The sequence below is a fragment of the Chelonoidis abingdonii genome, chromosome 6, assembly GCF_003597395.2.
Source record: "Chelonoidis abingdonii isolate Lonesome George chromosome 6, CheloAbing_2.0, whole genome shotgun sequence".
Classification (NCBI taxonomy): domain Eukaryota; kingdom Metazoa; phylum Chordata; order Testudines; family Testudinidae; genus Chelonoidis; species Chelonoidis abingdonii.
In genome coordinates, this window is record NC_133774.1 from 86,738,074 (window position 1) to 86,754,454 (window position 16,381).

At 39.4% G+C, this 16,381-nt stretch overlaps 1 protein-coding gene across 3 annotated transcripts in view; it reads left to right on the top strand.

Moving 5' to 3' along the window:
- The window catches only part of SEMA4D (semaphorin 4D), a 58,262-nt gene that overhangs the window by 26,052 nt on the left and 15,829 nt on the right, over positions 1 to 16,381 (top strand). For 2 of the 3 annotated variants that reach the window (XM_075067202.1, XM_075067201.1), the window contains exons 11-14: positions 235 to 350; positions 7,802 to 7,974; positions 8,336 to 8,379; positions 12,504 to 12,710. In XM_075067202.1, the coding sequence (XP_074923303.1) occupies positions 235 to 350; positions 7,802 to 7,974; positions 8,336 to 8,379; positions 12,504 to 12,710 (540 nt within the window). Of the gene's footprint in view, positions 1 to 234; positions 351 to 7,801; positions 7,975 to 8,335; positions 8,380 to 9,810; positions 11,345 to 12,503; positions 12,711 to 16,381 lie in introns of those variants that run through there. The other variant, XM_075067200.1, reaches the window with a different exon arrangement.

A 16,381-nucleotide genomic window follows, 5' to 3' on the forward strand; every position in this document is an offset into this window, starting at 1 on the left:
TTAACCTCTTTATGCATCGTTTTCCCTCTGGTAAAATGGAGGCTGAAATACCATTACTTGGCTGTCATGGGGCCTAATTTACAGTGCACTTCAAAATTGTCTGATGGAAGACAAAGTATTATCGTTCATTAAGTCTTCTAGTGAAGATCATTGATGCAAGCTATAGCAAATGTACACATTTTACGCAGTTCTTCTTTGAGGTCCTTATTAAGGTGTATTGCTTGGCTATTTCAGATAAAGGAGCCCTGCACAAAGCTATTAGCTATGAAAATGGAATGCATATTATTGAAGAAATACAACTTTTCCCAAATTTTGAGCCAGTTCAGACACTGTTGCTTTCATCAAAAAAGGTAAGCATGAAAAACAGGACAGTGTGAGAACATTTTGTGGAAGATCCCCCCCCCCCCCCCCCCCAAAAAAAAAGGTAACCCCAGTAGTGTGAAGAAGGAGAAAGAGGCTTGTTGGAAAACGTGACTATCACTGAAATAGTATTCAGAATATAGGGTACAATCTGTGACCATAACATCTTGTGCTGTGATACTGTCTGACATCACCAGATGATGAGTCAGGCTGGGTTGTTTGATATGTGGATGGGAAGCTTCTAAGGGTGAATGTATAGGTGGTGAAGAAAAAGATACTGGTGTTTCAGTAGGTCACATTCTTCTCCCTGAGTCTGTACTAGAACCAGTTCCCCAGCATGATATTCAGAACTATCCTGCTGCTGCTACAGGTACCAGTTTTCTGATTAGATGTAAAGCAGAAGTTATTACCCCTTATGGGAAAATTCTGTAGAATTTAAGGGAATGGTATCCTTTCTGTGGAATTTTTAAACCAACAAATGGAGTTCTATAGCAGGGACGTCATCTGCAAATGTTATAGATTGTTATGATTCATTTCTATTAGTTTAAATTCTACCAGATTTTTCTGTAGTGGATTTTTCATAAGAATAGGTATGTCTAATTCCAGTGTCCTGGTCACATTCCAGCATGGATCATTGCATTCTGCCTACGGAAATTCCCCTGCTGTTCCAACTGGAAAAGAGATTCTTCACTGCATTTCCTAAATTCTAGTGTAGTTTGCTATCTGTACTGTCAAGCAATTGATGGGTGGTTTTCTGACAGACATGGATGATCATCTGTATGTAATTTGTACACTAATTAGGGACATGACCCTGCAAACCCTTACTTACGCGTATAATCTTTACCCGTAGTAGTAGTCCCATAAATGTCAATGGAATTGCTTGCATTTGTAAACATTTTGGGCTCATTGGAAATGAAAGGCTCTTATAAATGTAAGATCATTATCCTAACCTTTAGCAGTTTGTGGTGATCAGTAAGTGCCCTGAAGCTTGCGACTGGGGAGGCTACCACTGTATCTGAAAGGCAGTCTATGCCTTGTTGTGCTGAGCCAGATATTTAAATACATTTTGCATGTCAGCAGTACTGCGTCTTTTTCATAGAGCCCTGAATACTGTGTTTTTCCAGCACCTATCTCTGGAAAGCTTTCCTGTTTTTCATGAAGATGAAGAGAAACTTTGTAAATGCAGAGAGCCCACTTTTTGTTTTAGTGGATAGGTCTGCAGTGTGATAAAAGCATTCCAAGTCCGTAGATTCCTAGGTAATTGTCCAGTATCCTCCAAGTATTTGTGCTGCATCACAGGAAAATATTATACAAATTGAATTTCAAAAGCCATATAAGGTTTCCACTCTCAAAAGAAATGTAATGAAAATTCTTCTGTTCTTCACTCAAATTATTTGAGAGATAAGCGCTAATTTAATGATATGGGGCATATAATTTAGAAACTCTCATTTAAAAAAATCTTTTTAATCACTTATTTAAATTTCTTTCTTTTTCCCTTTTGACTTTATGACTTTTTGTTGGGGTGATAATTATTTAAATAATGCTGTTAAAATAATTCTCTGAAAACAGCCACTCAATGTGCAGTGGCAGTCAAAAAAAGCTAACAATGTTAGAAAATGTTAGGAAAGGGATAGATAATAAAATAGAATATATGACAATGCCACTATATAAATCCATGGTACGCCCACACCTTGAATACTGTGTGCAGTTCTGGTTACCCCATTTCAAAAAATAATTGGAAAAGGTGCAGAGAGAGGCAACAAAAATGATTTGGGGGTATGAAACAGCTTCCATATGAGGAGAGATTAAAAAGACTGGGACAGTTCAGCTTAGAAAAGAAATGACTGGGGTTGTAGGGGGGAATTGATAAAGGTCTATAAAATCATGAATGGTATGGAGGAAGTGTTATTTACCCTTTCACATAACACACGAACTAGAGGTTACCTGATTAAATTAATAGGCGGCAGGTTTAAAACAAAATGAAGTACTTCTTCACCCAATGCATAGTCAACCTGTGAACCTTGTTGTCGTGGGATGTTGTGAAGGCCAAAAAATAACTAGGTTGAAAAAATAAATTAGGTAAGTTCATGAAGGATAGGTGTATCAGTGGCTAATAGGCAAGATGATCGGGAATGCAGCCTCGTGCTCCAGGTGTCCCTGAGCCTCCAACTGCCAGAAGCTGGGACTGGACATAAGGGGATGGATGACTCAAAATTGTCCTGTTGTGTTCATTTCTCCTGAAGCATCTGGCACTGGCCACTGTCAGAGGACAGGATACTGGGATAGATGGTCTTTTGGTCTGACCCAGTATGGCTGTTCTTATGTTCTAATTCAACATATGCTGCAATATTGTTATTAAACTATTTTATTAAAATAAAACTTGTAAATTAATATAAAATAACTTCTGTTGTAATATTCAGAAATAGGTTGTTCTGTGTTTAATTTTACCAGACACAGTGGAAAATGGACACACACACAGACACACCAGTTGCCAGTCTGCCAGTATTAACCAACAGATACTGTATTTATTTCCATCACTAAGTAAAGGGAAATAAAATAATAACTCAAACATCGATATGCAGTAACTCTTAGCAATGCTTGACGTTTTTTAACGGTAACCATTACGCACACAGAGGGAATATACATTAAATGTTTCCGTTGTCTTTCTTTATATTCATGTCTCCCATTCCATTTTCCCCCACAATTTTCTCACCAATTTCTTTTGGTTCTTTGAGTATGTGTCAGGATGGATCCCACTGTTGGCATGCCCATGCTTCATGCCCATGAGATTGGAGTCTCGTGAACAGCAGTGTCTGTCAGGGTCATGCATGGGCACTCTGTCTACTCAAGCTCCTATGCAAAAGCATAAGGGACAGGGTGAGTGCAACCTTCTCCCAGTTCCCCGATATTGCCTGGAGCAGCGAGATGAAACCTGACAATTGTCAAATCCACTCTAGCTAAATTTTCCAAACTTCTTCAGAACTGTTCTTGCCCAAACTCTTTAGAACTGCTGTGAATGACCTAGATGTATCTGGACTGAATTTGTATGGTCATACCCCCATAAACACCCCTCTCCTGTACAGGGTACGGCAATATGGTAGATTATAAGCGTGTGAGCCTGCCCTTCCCACAACAGACTAATCCTATTAAAAGACGAGCACAGCAGATGCTTCTTCTATCTAGGAGAGTTCCATGTGCTACATAGGTACCTAGCATGCTTCTCATTCTCTGTGAAGGTGTGTAAATCATGGGACATGCAGTTAAAGTTTTCTCTACTAGAACAATCAATTACTGTGTCTTCAGAGCCGAAGAGAAAGGCAGCTTCTACCAGCACCTCATCTAGTAGACATGTGGTGCCTAAGACCAGCTCAGAAAAGACAACATCAAGGAAAGACTGGCACCCACATTGGCATCAATATCACCAGCACCAAAGCAGAGTGCACTGACATCAACACCACTGGTACTGAAGCCCAGCTCCAAGGGGGTGTCTCCAAACACAGAGCCAGAAAATCCAGGTGGAGCTTATTGTCTTTGCACAAAGATGGACCTCTTAAATCCATAGGAGAGAGACCCACAAAATCCCCCACAGCACTGAAGGCTGATGATTAGAATAGCCTGCGACGCAGAAAATAACTTCCCCGACACCTAACCCAGTACCAGTGACACAACCTTCCATACCGACTCCTACAACTGAAATAAAGCTAACTGACATGACCCTGCAAGAAAGCAGGACCGTCTTCGATACCAGTGCAGACCCTGTAATGAGAATGCCAATACCTTAGCATTGTCTCTAGAAGAGATTTACTCATTCTTCCTGTCACTGAGGCATGTCTTCTTGCCTTCTTTAAGCAGAGAATCCTCTCTTCTGAGATCCAAGGGCAACATCACCAAAAGGCCAGTCAGCTGTCCCTAAAGGGCTCAACCACTGCCCCATCAGGAATGGCCTTGGATTGGCCAATATCAGACAAGCTAGCAGTAGCCTTATTGCATGCTGCCATAGTCCTAGTGGGCCTACTGGTGTCCCGCCTCGTGCTTCTAGGAGCCAGTCTCCACTGCACTCAAAGAAGAGGATGCTCTCCCCAGCAGTATCCCTGGTCAGACCTGGAGAGAGAGGACTACCAAGAACTGGACGCAGGAGGTTGTTACTGCTCTGGCCCTACTCAAGCGCCAAAAAATCTCTCTCTATCACCCAACAAGGTAGTGTCCTCTGTACTGGTGTCAGTGCTGGATGGTTTAAAGTTGTTTCAAGAATGTATGAGAATTGTAGAGCTGCTAGAGAGGAGACATCTGTCATTATAAGAAAAATTTTATATATTCAACATATGAACAATTTCCAAGCCAGCCAGGATTGCCCTATCTCCCAGAGAATGAACAGGTTGCAGTCTCTCCAGTCAGTGGCAAATAATGTAAAATGAAATCCAGCAGTGATGTTGAATATGTCTGGGGCTACAGGATCACATGTTGGCATGTATGTAAGTGATGCCAATTGCCAGACTTCACCTGCGACCCTTATAGCTATGGCTGAGATCCGTGTACTCTGTCCAAGTACCATATGATCAAGAGAATCACAGTCTTGCCCTATGTCCTGCGAGAGCTCACTTGGTAGCTGAGGACAGGAAATATACAAAAGGAGGTGCCCTTCTTTGCCCTCTTCTCGATTATGACGCTCATCACAGGCACCTTGGGGATAGATTGGGGAACCCACCATAACCATCTGCAGATGCAGGGGACATGGTCTCAGAACTATATGAATGTACGTATGAACGTCCTAGAGTCTAAGACCCTTGTAAGGAGGTCTAGCCATAAGGGCTTGGAGCTTGCTAACCTTTCAGGCTGAGATGATTGCCTTTTTTTTGGTGGTTTTCTTGAGGATAAGGTGATCTGTCAAACAGAGGCTTCACAGATTTCAGGAGAGTGATGTTGAGATTCCACATAGGAGACAGGTGGGTAAGTATCAGGAGGCCTCGGAGGAACTTTGATACCATCAGATGTGAGACCAAATACAACTGAATCAGAATGGTGACATGCCGATATAGCAGGAAGGTGGACTTTGAGAGAACTAAATGCCAATCTAGCACGCTTCAAATGCTGCATGTACTTGAGGATCTTTGATGTGGGAGTTACTGTCAGGTCTATATTATGTTGGACTGCCCATATGAAGAAACATTTCCATTTGGAGGAGTAAGTCTTCCTAGCAGATGGCTTCCTAGGCAGTATAAGAATTTCTCAAACCTGTCGAGAATGGTCCCTGTGGGTAGTACTCAGCCAACCAACATCCAAGCCGGCAGGCTGGTAGGGAGCTATCACAATCAGCGTAGCCTGTCTGGAGTAGCCTTACCCTCAAGATCAGGAGAATTGTGGGAAAGGAATACAGGAGGCCTGGAGACCACTGTAGCAGGAAAGTGTCTGATAAGGTGGTCAGTCTCATGCCCCCTCTAGAGCAGAAATTAAAACATGATGGTGTTCTCTGTGATGAACAGATTTATTATAGAAGTCCCCCAATGGTGAAATATCAGTTCTGTGATGGAATTCTGCAGTGACCATTCATGCCCATGTCAGTATACATCCGCTTAAGAAGTCTGCCAGACTGTTACTGACTCCTGAAAGGTGCAGAGCCAGTGGGGTTACCTTCATAGTGATGACTCCATGTCTACAGTCTGCTGGCCTGCTGGCAGAGTGGGGTTGAACAAGCGTCTGTGTGCTTATTTATGTAGTTCATTACAGATGTGTTGGCCGTCAGGATCTGCACGGTGGCATTCTGCGGAACAGGAAGGGAATGCCTCTTTTCATAGGGACGCTTCTGAGACCACATCCTAACTTCATCCCTATATGGTCTCATAATTTCATCTAAAGTAGTCAAATAACCTGCCAGTCTTTCCTGAAACCTCATTCAGCCCCAGGAGAGAAGAAGCTACATATGTTGGACATTTCAAGAGCCTTGTTATATTACCCTAACAGAGCTTAACCAACCTTTTAGGCTGGTCTCCCTGCCTCCTTGTGGCCATATCCAGCCCATCAAAAGGCCAAGCCATCTCATCACAGACAATCTCTAAGTGGATCACAGTGCATTTCTACCTGCTGTCAGATACCTGCTGAGTCTCTCCAAATATCAAGGCATGCTCCGCCAGTGCACAGGTAGCATCTTTGACCTGCTTTAGAAATGTGTTTGTATCTGAGAACTGCAGGGCAGCAACGTGGAACAACCCACTGATCTTTGTTAAACATTATGTCTGTGACACAGCAACCATGTCTGATGCCAAGATCAGGAGAGTGGTACTTCAGTTATTTTTCTAATTCAACTGAAACTCCTCACTCCCACCATCCAGAAAGAATACTGCTTGCCAGTCACCTGCAGTGAGATTCACACTGAGACGCACTCAGAAAAGACTACAGTTACCTTACCCTGTAGTAACTGTGAGTCTTTGCAATGTTATCATCAGTGTGGAACCCACGACCAACCCTCCATTCCCATTTTATGGAGTCATCAGCAGTATGGGCTTTGCATGCGCAGCCCTGAGTGAGATTTTTCATCTGAAACTTTTTTCAGAAATGCAGATTCAACAATACTGCTAGTGCATGTCCATTTTACCAAATTGTTTTGGTAAAGAAAAAATAAAAATAAACATTTTCAAATATTCTGAAAAAATGTAAACATTTTGTTTTGACCTTTTTGAAACAAAATTTCTTAATTTTTTTTGGTTCAAAATGATGTTTAGTTTTAAAATTTTCTTTTATTAAAAAATCAAAAACATTTTAAAATGGTTGAAATTTAAATAAAACATTTCAATTTTGTCAAAAGAAAATGTGGTGTTTGACTCGAAACAAATTTTTTTATTTTGGAATTGCCAGTGAATCAAAAAATCTATTGTTTGCCCAGCTCTAAATCTATGGATAACTCTTAGGTTTAAAGTTGAATATTTACTCCTATTACTTTATTTACTCATAACTCGCACAATTTCCCCTCATTTTTCCAGTCATTGAACACTGTCAGGATCATAGAATCATAGAAATGTAGGGTTGCAAGGGACCTCGAGGGATCATCTAATCCACACCCTCATGCTGAGATAACTTTCTTGCCTTTTTAAAATACAATTCAAAACAAAGTACTCCTTCCCTCGTCTCCCACCAGTCCTCTACTATTATATATCTGTATTTTAGAATATGCCCTATCAAGTCCTAATTTTCTTCTTCTGCCCCTCCCCCTCCTTTTTTCAGCTAACTGGGCTTGGTCACTGAATCGGTATTTGCTAGGCTTGCTGGTCCAGTGCTTGCCCCAGATCCACTCTGTCCGTCTGTAGATGATCTATCCATCATTTTCTTGGCTGTCCTCTTGTTCTCTGCCTGCAAGTCCTAAGAATGTGGTTAATTAATTAATGTAATATGTTTGTTACATGATTTCCAAAGGGTGATTGTGGATGGTCTCTCTCTGTTACATCCACAGGGCAAAAGATATCTCTATGCAGGTTCCAGTTCTGGTGTGGTTCAATCTCCCGTTGCATTCTGTGACAAGTACAGCACTTGTGTTGACTGTGTTCTAGCTAGAGATCCCTACTGTGCTTGGAAGTCACATGAAGCCTCCTGTATTAATATTCTTAAAGAAGATGAAATTGAAAGGTAATTGCACCTGTTGTCTCTCCTGTGGTTAGCAATAAGAAATTATACATCATGTAAATATTCCCTGACAAAATTATGTAATATGTATACATTTGTGACCTTATTTATCATTTATAATTGTTTTTATTTTAAACAGTCCAGTTGACATTAATGAACAAGAAGCATGCTGTAACAATTTACTTGTATTAATGGTCCATGTACACAGTGTATCTTTAAACACCGACTTTCCTGTTAGATGACTGCCAAGATATTGTGATTGTCTGCATAATTTAAGCATCACCATTATCCTGCTCCTTTTAATCATGGGGTGCTAGTGAGGAATATATGATTACAACTTTTAATGCTTGATTAATTTGTATAGGGATTGGATTCAGAACATAGGTGGTGATGCCTCTTCCTGCCCTGGTAAGTTTTTTGTTTTTTTATAAAAGTGATTTAAAAAATAAATATGCAATGCATTTAAATTGTTGTGTTTATTCAAGTGTTTTGTATTTTTATTTATCAATGTGCATTCCCATTTCATGTGTTTAAACTTAAGTTTTATATATTGTATTTGAGCATCTGTACAGTATATGTATTACCTTAGAATGTCTGTATTGATAGACATACATTGCATAGTGTTACATTCAGTGTAATAAACAATAAAATGAACCTTGGCCACTGCAGCTGCTGCTTATGAATGAGAATGATGTTTGCCATGAGGAATTACATTAGAGTCCTTAATTGCATTCGTGAGCCTTATTAGGTCACTTGGGAATTCTAATGGCAGTTAGGAATACCTGATTATTATGATTAGAGCAAAGGAAATGATTTTCAGATAAATTGATTTATGGTTGGGAAAAGGTTCTGAATACCACTGAGCAGATATCTGGAGTAGCTGAAATGGTGCGTCAGTGTATTGAAAGCTCAAATAATCACAGCTTTTCTTTTTTGTAATGTGTGTTGCTGCTGTCACCACATCAAGGAATCCTTGGGGAGAAATAGGATTCCAGGAGACTTACTTTGTAGTCGTTGAGGTTTTCACAGGGTTTACATTACCATGTGTATTATTAAGTCAAGCACTGTATGGACCACTATAAGAATGCTTTTTGCTACTTAATTAGTTTTATCATGCTGTATGTTTCGTGTGTGTGTTTGGTTTTTTTTTTAATTTTTTTGTTTGTTTGTTTTGGGAGTTAGAGTGTTACAACTGAGAAGTGGTATTTCTGAGAAATATCAATATCATATGTAGATTTCTTTCAGATGCTTACAATATTTATGTACTCAAAAATGTACTTCTTACACATAACAATTACCAAATGGGATTAGACCTGTGGTCCATTTAGGCCAATATCCTGGCAGTCTCTAAAAGTGACTAGCATCGGGTCCTACAGAGGAAGGTGCAAGACACTCCTTAATAGGCAGATGTGGGATAATCTACCCCGTAAAGGCCCAATCCTAATTCTGAATTGTTAAGAAGTTAGTGTAAATCCTAAAGCCTGATGTCTTATATCCCTAAGTATCTCAGGCATAGCTGCTGTTTGGTGGTTTGTTCAGATTTTCAGTGTCTTCGTGGCCTAGGGGCTTGTCTACCCATCACCACAGTCTGGACTATGGGAGTGTGACCTGGAGAGCACTCTGAAGTGTTACGCTCTAACTGTCCCGTGTAGACCCTGCTGGCGCGAACTAAAAAGTACCTAGTTGGTGGTGATGTAATCCTGTTTCAAACTGAGGAATAGAGGTAGACTTCATGGAGTAAACGTTACATTTCCTTTATGACTACAGAATCATGAAACTAGGGATTAATGCAATCAAAAATCATTGCTGATACTTTGCAAATTTATTTTGATGTTCCAGATAAAGTAAGAGAGAATTCTCTGCAGCATACATTCAAGCATGGGAGCACAGCAGAACTCAAATGTTCTCAAAAATCCAACCTGGCCCAGGTAGTTTGGAAATTCAAAGATGATGTATTGAAAGTTGAGAGCCCCAAGTATCGTCTTCTGGAGAAAGCACTGCTCATCTTCAATTTATCAGAAGGAGATAGTGGTGTTTATCAGTGTTTGTCAGAAGAAAAAGTGAAGAATAAGAAATTTTCTCAAGTGGTGGCTAAACATGTTTTGGAACTGAAAAAAATCCAGCCTAGTACAGTGGACCCAATTCAACCAGCAGCACAGACGGAAGGTAATACCGATGTACCAAAAATGTCAACTGTGCCAACAGAAGGGTCTACTGCTCAGACTTCGACCACCCAGATTATACCAATAACAACAGGAAGGATAATAAGAGAGCCAATCGGCCCCATCCTAGCAAGCGCAACCTCCAACCCTGAAATCTTCAATTCTGTTCCTGATGGAGTCCCTGAAAAGACAATGTTCTTAAAGTCAAATGATAATTTCCTTTTAATATTTCTCTTTCTGTTCTTTTTTGTTCTCTTCCTAAGTCTGTTGTCCTACAACTGTTACAAAGGCTATTTACCAGACCAGTGTTTAAAATTCCGGTCTGCTATGTTACTTGGTAAGAAAAAACCCAAATCAGATTTTTCTGATTGTGAGCAAAGTGTAAAAGAAACTCTAGTGGAGCAAGGCAGCATCCAGAATCAAACTGGAGAGCAGCCAAAGCCAGCTCATGACACTGGATATGAGACTGAGCCAGATTGTGGAAATGGCCAGGTTCAACATGATGATCATGTCTCCTCGCAGGCTCACAAAGAAGTCAAGGACAAACCTTTTGATGTTAAGTGTGAACTAAAATATGCTGACTCAGATGCAGAGGGTGACTGAAAGAGAAATTCCTCCACACTAATCATGAAAATAACTGTGGTTCTTACAGTTAATTATTTGAGCACGGATACTTTTGGATGTGACAACTTAGCCATAGAGGGTTATGTGCGCTTAAAAGATTCAACGTGCCAATTTCAAACCTTGCTAGAATAGAAAACAATGTTCTGGTGTATCCGATAATTGTATTTCATGGTTTTTAAAAAATGGCCAGTTGCAGATCACCATGTTTGTTCCGGGATTTTTCAGAGTACTTTTAACAGTTGCAAATGCAGTTACTGATTTATTTAATCCCTTTTCTTCCATAGAATAAAAATGACTCTAATGCAATCAACTAAATAAAATACTTCCAGTCTGCACATATTTAAGCTGCCATTTAAAAACAACTAATTTCATTTTAATTCCAAATTGGAAATGAAGTTTAGTTTATCAGATTGGTAAATTATAGCATTTTGTCCAGATTGGGACATTTCTTTGCTTCTAGTGATTCTTATTCTTAGCATAACGTTTTGAGTCTGTTGGCAAGTTGGATAGCTTTGATTGGTTTAAGAATTAATTTTTAAAAATTGCTGTTTGTGTACCTTGTAAAATTAAATGTACATTGGGAAAGAGCTGGTTTGATTTGCCTAAGTTTCTCAGGGATAATCTTTGCTTTAAGTGCTATCTTTTTGCTTTCTAGAAATTTAGGTACAACAGTCATTTGAGTAGATGTTATTTTTCCAGGATTGCAGGAGCATAGGTAAGATTTTAAAAAAAACCCCAACAAGATGGACACCATCGTATTGTGTTGCTATATAAAACTGGATTTTTTTTTTTTTAAATGAAATGGCACAGGAAGCAGCTGTCACTTAGCCGTGGCACTCAGAGAGGCTTTTGCACTGTGGAACCAATACAGAATTTGTTAGAAGAATTTGATGTAATAATTGGATGGGGTAAACTTGCTGCAGTTGATAGCTAGACAAGACAGTATTGCAGTTTTATACTCAAAAGTAACTGAACTTTTCTTTAATAACAAAGTCTTTGCAATGTTTCACTATTTCTGGTTAACTTCTACCAATCTCGTATGCAACTGGAGACTGAAACTGGAGTTGCTCAAAAGAATTGGTTAGCTGAATTGTCACATGATTCATGCCTGCAAGTGAAAAAGTACAAGCATTCTAAACCTGGTTCACAGCGGCACTATTTGTCTGTAAAAGTTTTTTGTGCGGTACAGTTCTTTAAGAATTGTTTCTTCCATAGTGTCTTTCTGTAAATGTTGTTAGAAATAGAATTGTCATAGTAAATAGCAGTATGCCCAGGCTTCTTTTTTGTTGTTGTTTTTGTTGACCTCTCATTCAAACATAATATAATGTAGATCATCTTAGTGTAAACAGTTTATATTTTATAAGATTCAGTTTGGTTTTATTTTTCTATTTTTAATTATGTACAAATGAAAAGCAACAGAATAAATATTAAAATAAGTTGTATTATATCCTTGACTTTCATCCAATGTACGTAATGAAACCACTTTAAATATTGTAAAGCCTTACGTTTTCCTTTTCTTTAATGAGACTTCTGTAATGAATTTCACATAGGTTTTCTCTTTAGCTTTAAATTCATGGGGGTAGAGTGTGAATAGAGCTCATTTCTAGGAATCTAGTGATTTTCATTTGTCATCCTTCTAAAACTCATTTGTCCTTTTTGCATTATTTCTTCGGTGTGTTATGTATTTCTTAAAACCTTTTTCCTTAGTGCCCTCTTTTTTCTTTTCTGTCCTCTTCTGTCACACAGCCTCATCTTCTATACCTTTCCCTCCTACTGGTACCTCCTTTTTGTCCTGTGTGGGAAGTGATTCACCTCCTTCACCCACCAATACCATGCCTGATGTTTGGTCTAGCACAGAGCTTGTAATGGTCATGTTGTTACCACCTTTCCTAAGTGACCAGGCACAGCATGTTAGTGTCCATGGAACCTTTCACCTCTTCTGTCAAGCCACTGGTAAGTAAGAAGACCCTCTGTAAACCAACACTTTCTTCATTGCATATTTTGTATCCATCCCCATGTCCTGATTAATAAATGGGATGTAGAAGTCTAAGGATCTGTCCTGAAATCAGTGGCTGCAGAGGCTGTTTAGTAGCTTTCAGGATTAGGCCTGAATTCTGTACTGTACATACTTCAGCCTTAGCTCAGCAAGATACTTACGCATGCGCTTATCATTAAGCCTGTAATAGTTCCTTGCCTTTAATTAAATTATTCATGTGCTTAAGTAGTTTGCTGAAACGTGTCTTTACATATGTAAACTTACTCACATGAATAAATATTTTCAGTCTCATCGTTTATATGATCTTTTTTTCATTATATAATTTTACTGGCCTGCATGTATTTGTTTTGAACATTACCTAGACATGACCAATTACTTTTCAAATTTTTTTCATCTGGTAAAATTCTTATTTTACTATCTTTTATTTCCCAGTGTACATCAGCTGAAAGCTGTAACTCTGAGGTCAGGGTTATTATTTTTTCAGAAATTCATAGTTTGTCTTTAACAGGTTTGTGGTACAGAATTTGTCCTGGTTTGAGTTAAAAGGATTTTACTTTGGGGGTTTTGAAATGTGAAACGAAATGAAACATGTTCTTAAACACTCTTACTATCTGATTTGAAGAATAGACTTGAAAGTGTTTGGTAGACTCTTAACCATGTTGCTGTGCCTCTGCATATGTTTCATGTTTCTTAATGGACAACTTTCGGGTCAAATTTGATCAAAATATTTTAGGTTTTATAAAATAAACCTTTACAAAATTGAAGGCCATTTTTCCATAAGTTAAAAAAAAATGTTAGTGGAAACTTTAACAAACATTTCTTTCAGTGTTTGCTATACAAATGTTGTAGCAAGTCTAAGATTATTATGAACAAAAGTGAAAATAACTGTTGTTCTCCAAGATGAGGAAATGCAAAGAGCAAACAGCATAAATAGTAAAAAGAGAATGTGTAAATATTTGTTTCAGTAATCCTAAGTTGATGTTAGTAATGTAGGTAGGAAACTTGTTTATTTTTAGAAATTGTTTTTTAACCAATGTAGTGTCTCTTTCATTGGTATTTGGAAATGTCTGATCTAACTTATTTCCATGTGCTCTCTCTCTCTCAAATATAAATTATAATTTAAAAAAAATTGGCAGTAAATTTGAAACAAAAGGAATTGTTTCTTAATGCCAGTCTATGGAATTCACAGACGGTAGAGACAAATAGTTGAAAAGAACTGGATAATGTCATAAATTTTTACTTTTGAAATTCTGCAGGCTAAAATGAAACAGGAAAATGGAATGTATTTTTATTCAGGATGACAACTTAGCCACCTGTGGGGTTCAAAAGAGAGCATTGAACTATTGGGTTTTTTTTGTGGAAGCTGGAGCTGTTTCGCTTTCATCTGAAACGTTAGGAATCTTCAGCTGGCAGAATGGCCACGTTCCACTGCTGAAAAATTACAAAATCACCAAACTGAAGCAGTGGCTGCAACTTTGCAGGACCTTCTGAAAACAGTGTATGCTGCTTTTACTGCTGAGCAGCACCAGTTATCTAACAAGCTTTCTATTAAGAGCTGTTTGTATTCTTGCAGAAAATATTGGTGATACTTTACTTAGACAGAAGTAACCATAGAGGAGCCATATTGCCTGCAGTACTACATGCAATATAAAATGTGGTGTTTTGCTACACAGAGAAGAATAACATGGCATGGATGAATATAAGAACAGCCATACTGGGTCAGATAAAAGGTCCATCTAGCCCAATATCCTGACTTCCGGGTGGAGAAAGAAATGCTGTAGTTTCTAAGAAGCAGGAGCCCATGTATAATGCAGCCACATAACTGCATTCCAGAATCTATGCTTTATTTTTAAAAAATTAAGTTGGGAAGAAAACTGTTGAATGTGAATTCAATGTAAATGATGTCTGTCCAAGTCTGCAAACAGCCTGAAGCAATAGTTCTAAAAGATACGAACTTCTCCCACTCATTTTAAGGTCCTATTAACACTGAATCCCTACTATAATATACCTTAAATGGAAAAATTGCTAACAGCGTCACTGATGAACATTTTAGCAGCAGTGTAGGTACAGGGGGGAGAGCTAGTTGTCAAATTTTGCTGAGGTGAGAAAAAAATTCCTATCTCCCTACCACAAAATTCAAGTCACCTCTGCTGTCTCCAAAAGGAAAAGGGATGCATTTCTTCCCATTACCTAAAGCCTAAACTGCCTGCTGGTTACAAAAGAACAAAACCTCCTATGTTATCCCAGGTCCTAGAAGACCAAACAGTTGGGCACCCACTTGCCAAATCTCCAGCTTCCCCTGATAATCTCTATAATGCAGCTACTAGAAATTTGCAGCACTTTGCAAACAATGAATTTAATTTAATAACAAAAAGAATGCTGTACTCCTGTGAGCGGGAATCAGCTGGAGGGGGTCGAGTGCCACATGACTCTGGGTGTTCTGGTGAATAATTCAGGTCCAGAACACAAAGGTTTTAGCTATTACCAACAGAGAATTTTGTTTAAAAATAGTAAAGTAAGTTCATAGGTGGGACAATTATAGTTTCTTCCCTTTCACTGGTCGAGCCCACCCCTCACCATCACTGCATATGCACACACACATTCTCCCTGCCACAAAATGAACTTTTCCACAATATTCAGTGGTGTGTCAGAGCAGGCTGCTCCAGGAAAACACTAGCCCCAGAGAGGAGCAACCTATTGAACACGTTATTTGTAATTTAACTGCCAATGATGCTGCATCAGAATCTGCAACATGCACTCCTGCACAGCTGCAGAGTCCTATTGTCATCAGTAGGACTTCACATGGATGCTAAGATCTGCACTTGCAATTGCAGGATTGTGGCCTAAGTTTGGAGAAATTATATGCATTTATTTGTTAAAATGTAGTATGTTATCGATGGTCTAACAGTGATCTGCCAGTTTCCCCCGTTTTAATCCTTTATCATTAGGAACAATCACAAAGGGAGGGTGAATATAAAGATAAATGTATTACTCTATCCCATCACTCGAGCATGAGCTGACTAAAATAGATGGTTAAAAACCAAGCAGGAACAGTATGTACACTGGTGATGTTTGTTGTTTATTAGTGAGAAAACATCTACCTGTTTGAGTTAGATATAATTTACCTTAATGGAATTTAATCTTTACTTCACAGCTTCATTGAACATTTCTGGAGAAAATTCAGATAGCAATGGAGTGATGTGTTTCACATTTAACGTTATTTGTAATGGCAGGAAGAATCAGCTAGTGTTCTCGCTGAACAGACTCATACAATCATGCCAAAGAGCAGAGTGGGCAAACTACAGCGGCCTGCGGGACCCTCCCGTCTGGCCCCTGACGTCCTGGCCTCGGAGGCTAGCCCCTGGCCTCTCCCCTGCTGTTTCCCCTCCCCCCAGCCTCAGTTCACCGCGCTGCTGGTGCAATGCTCTGGGTGGCAGAGCTGTGAGCTCCTGGGGCAGTGCAGCTGCAGAGCCCGGCTTGACCCATTGCTCTGTGCTGCACGGTGGTGACAGCGTGGCTGGCTCCAGCCGGGCGGCGTGGCTGTAGCACCGCCAGCAACCAGTACTCCAGGCAGTGCGGTAAGGGGGCAGGGAGTGGGGGGGTTGGATAGAGGGCAGGGGAGTTTGGG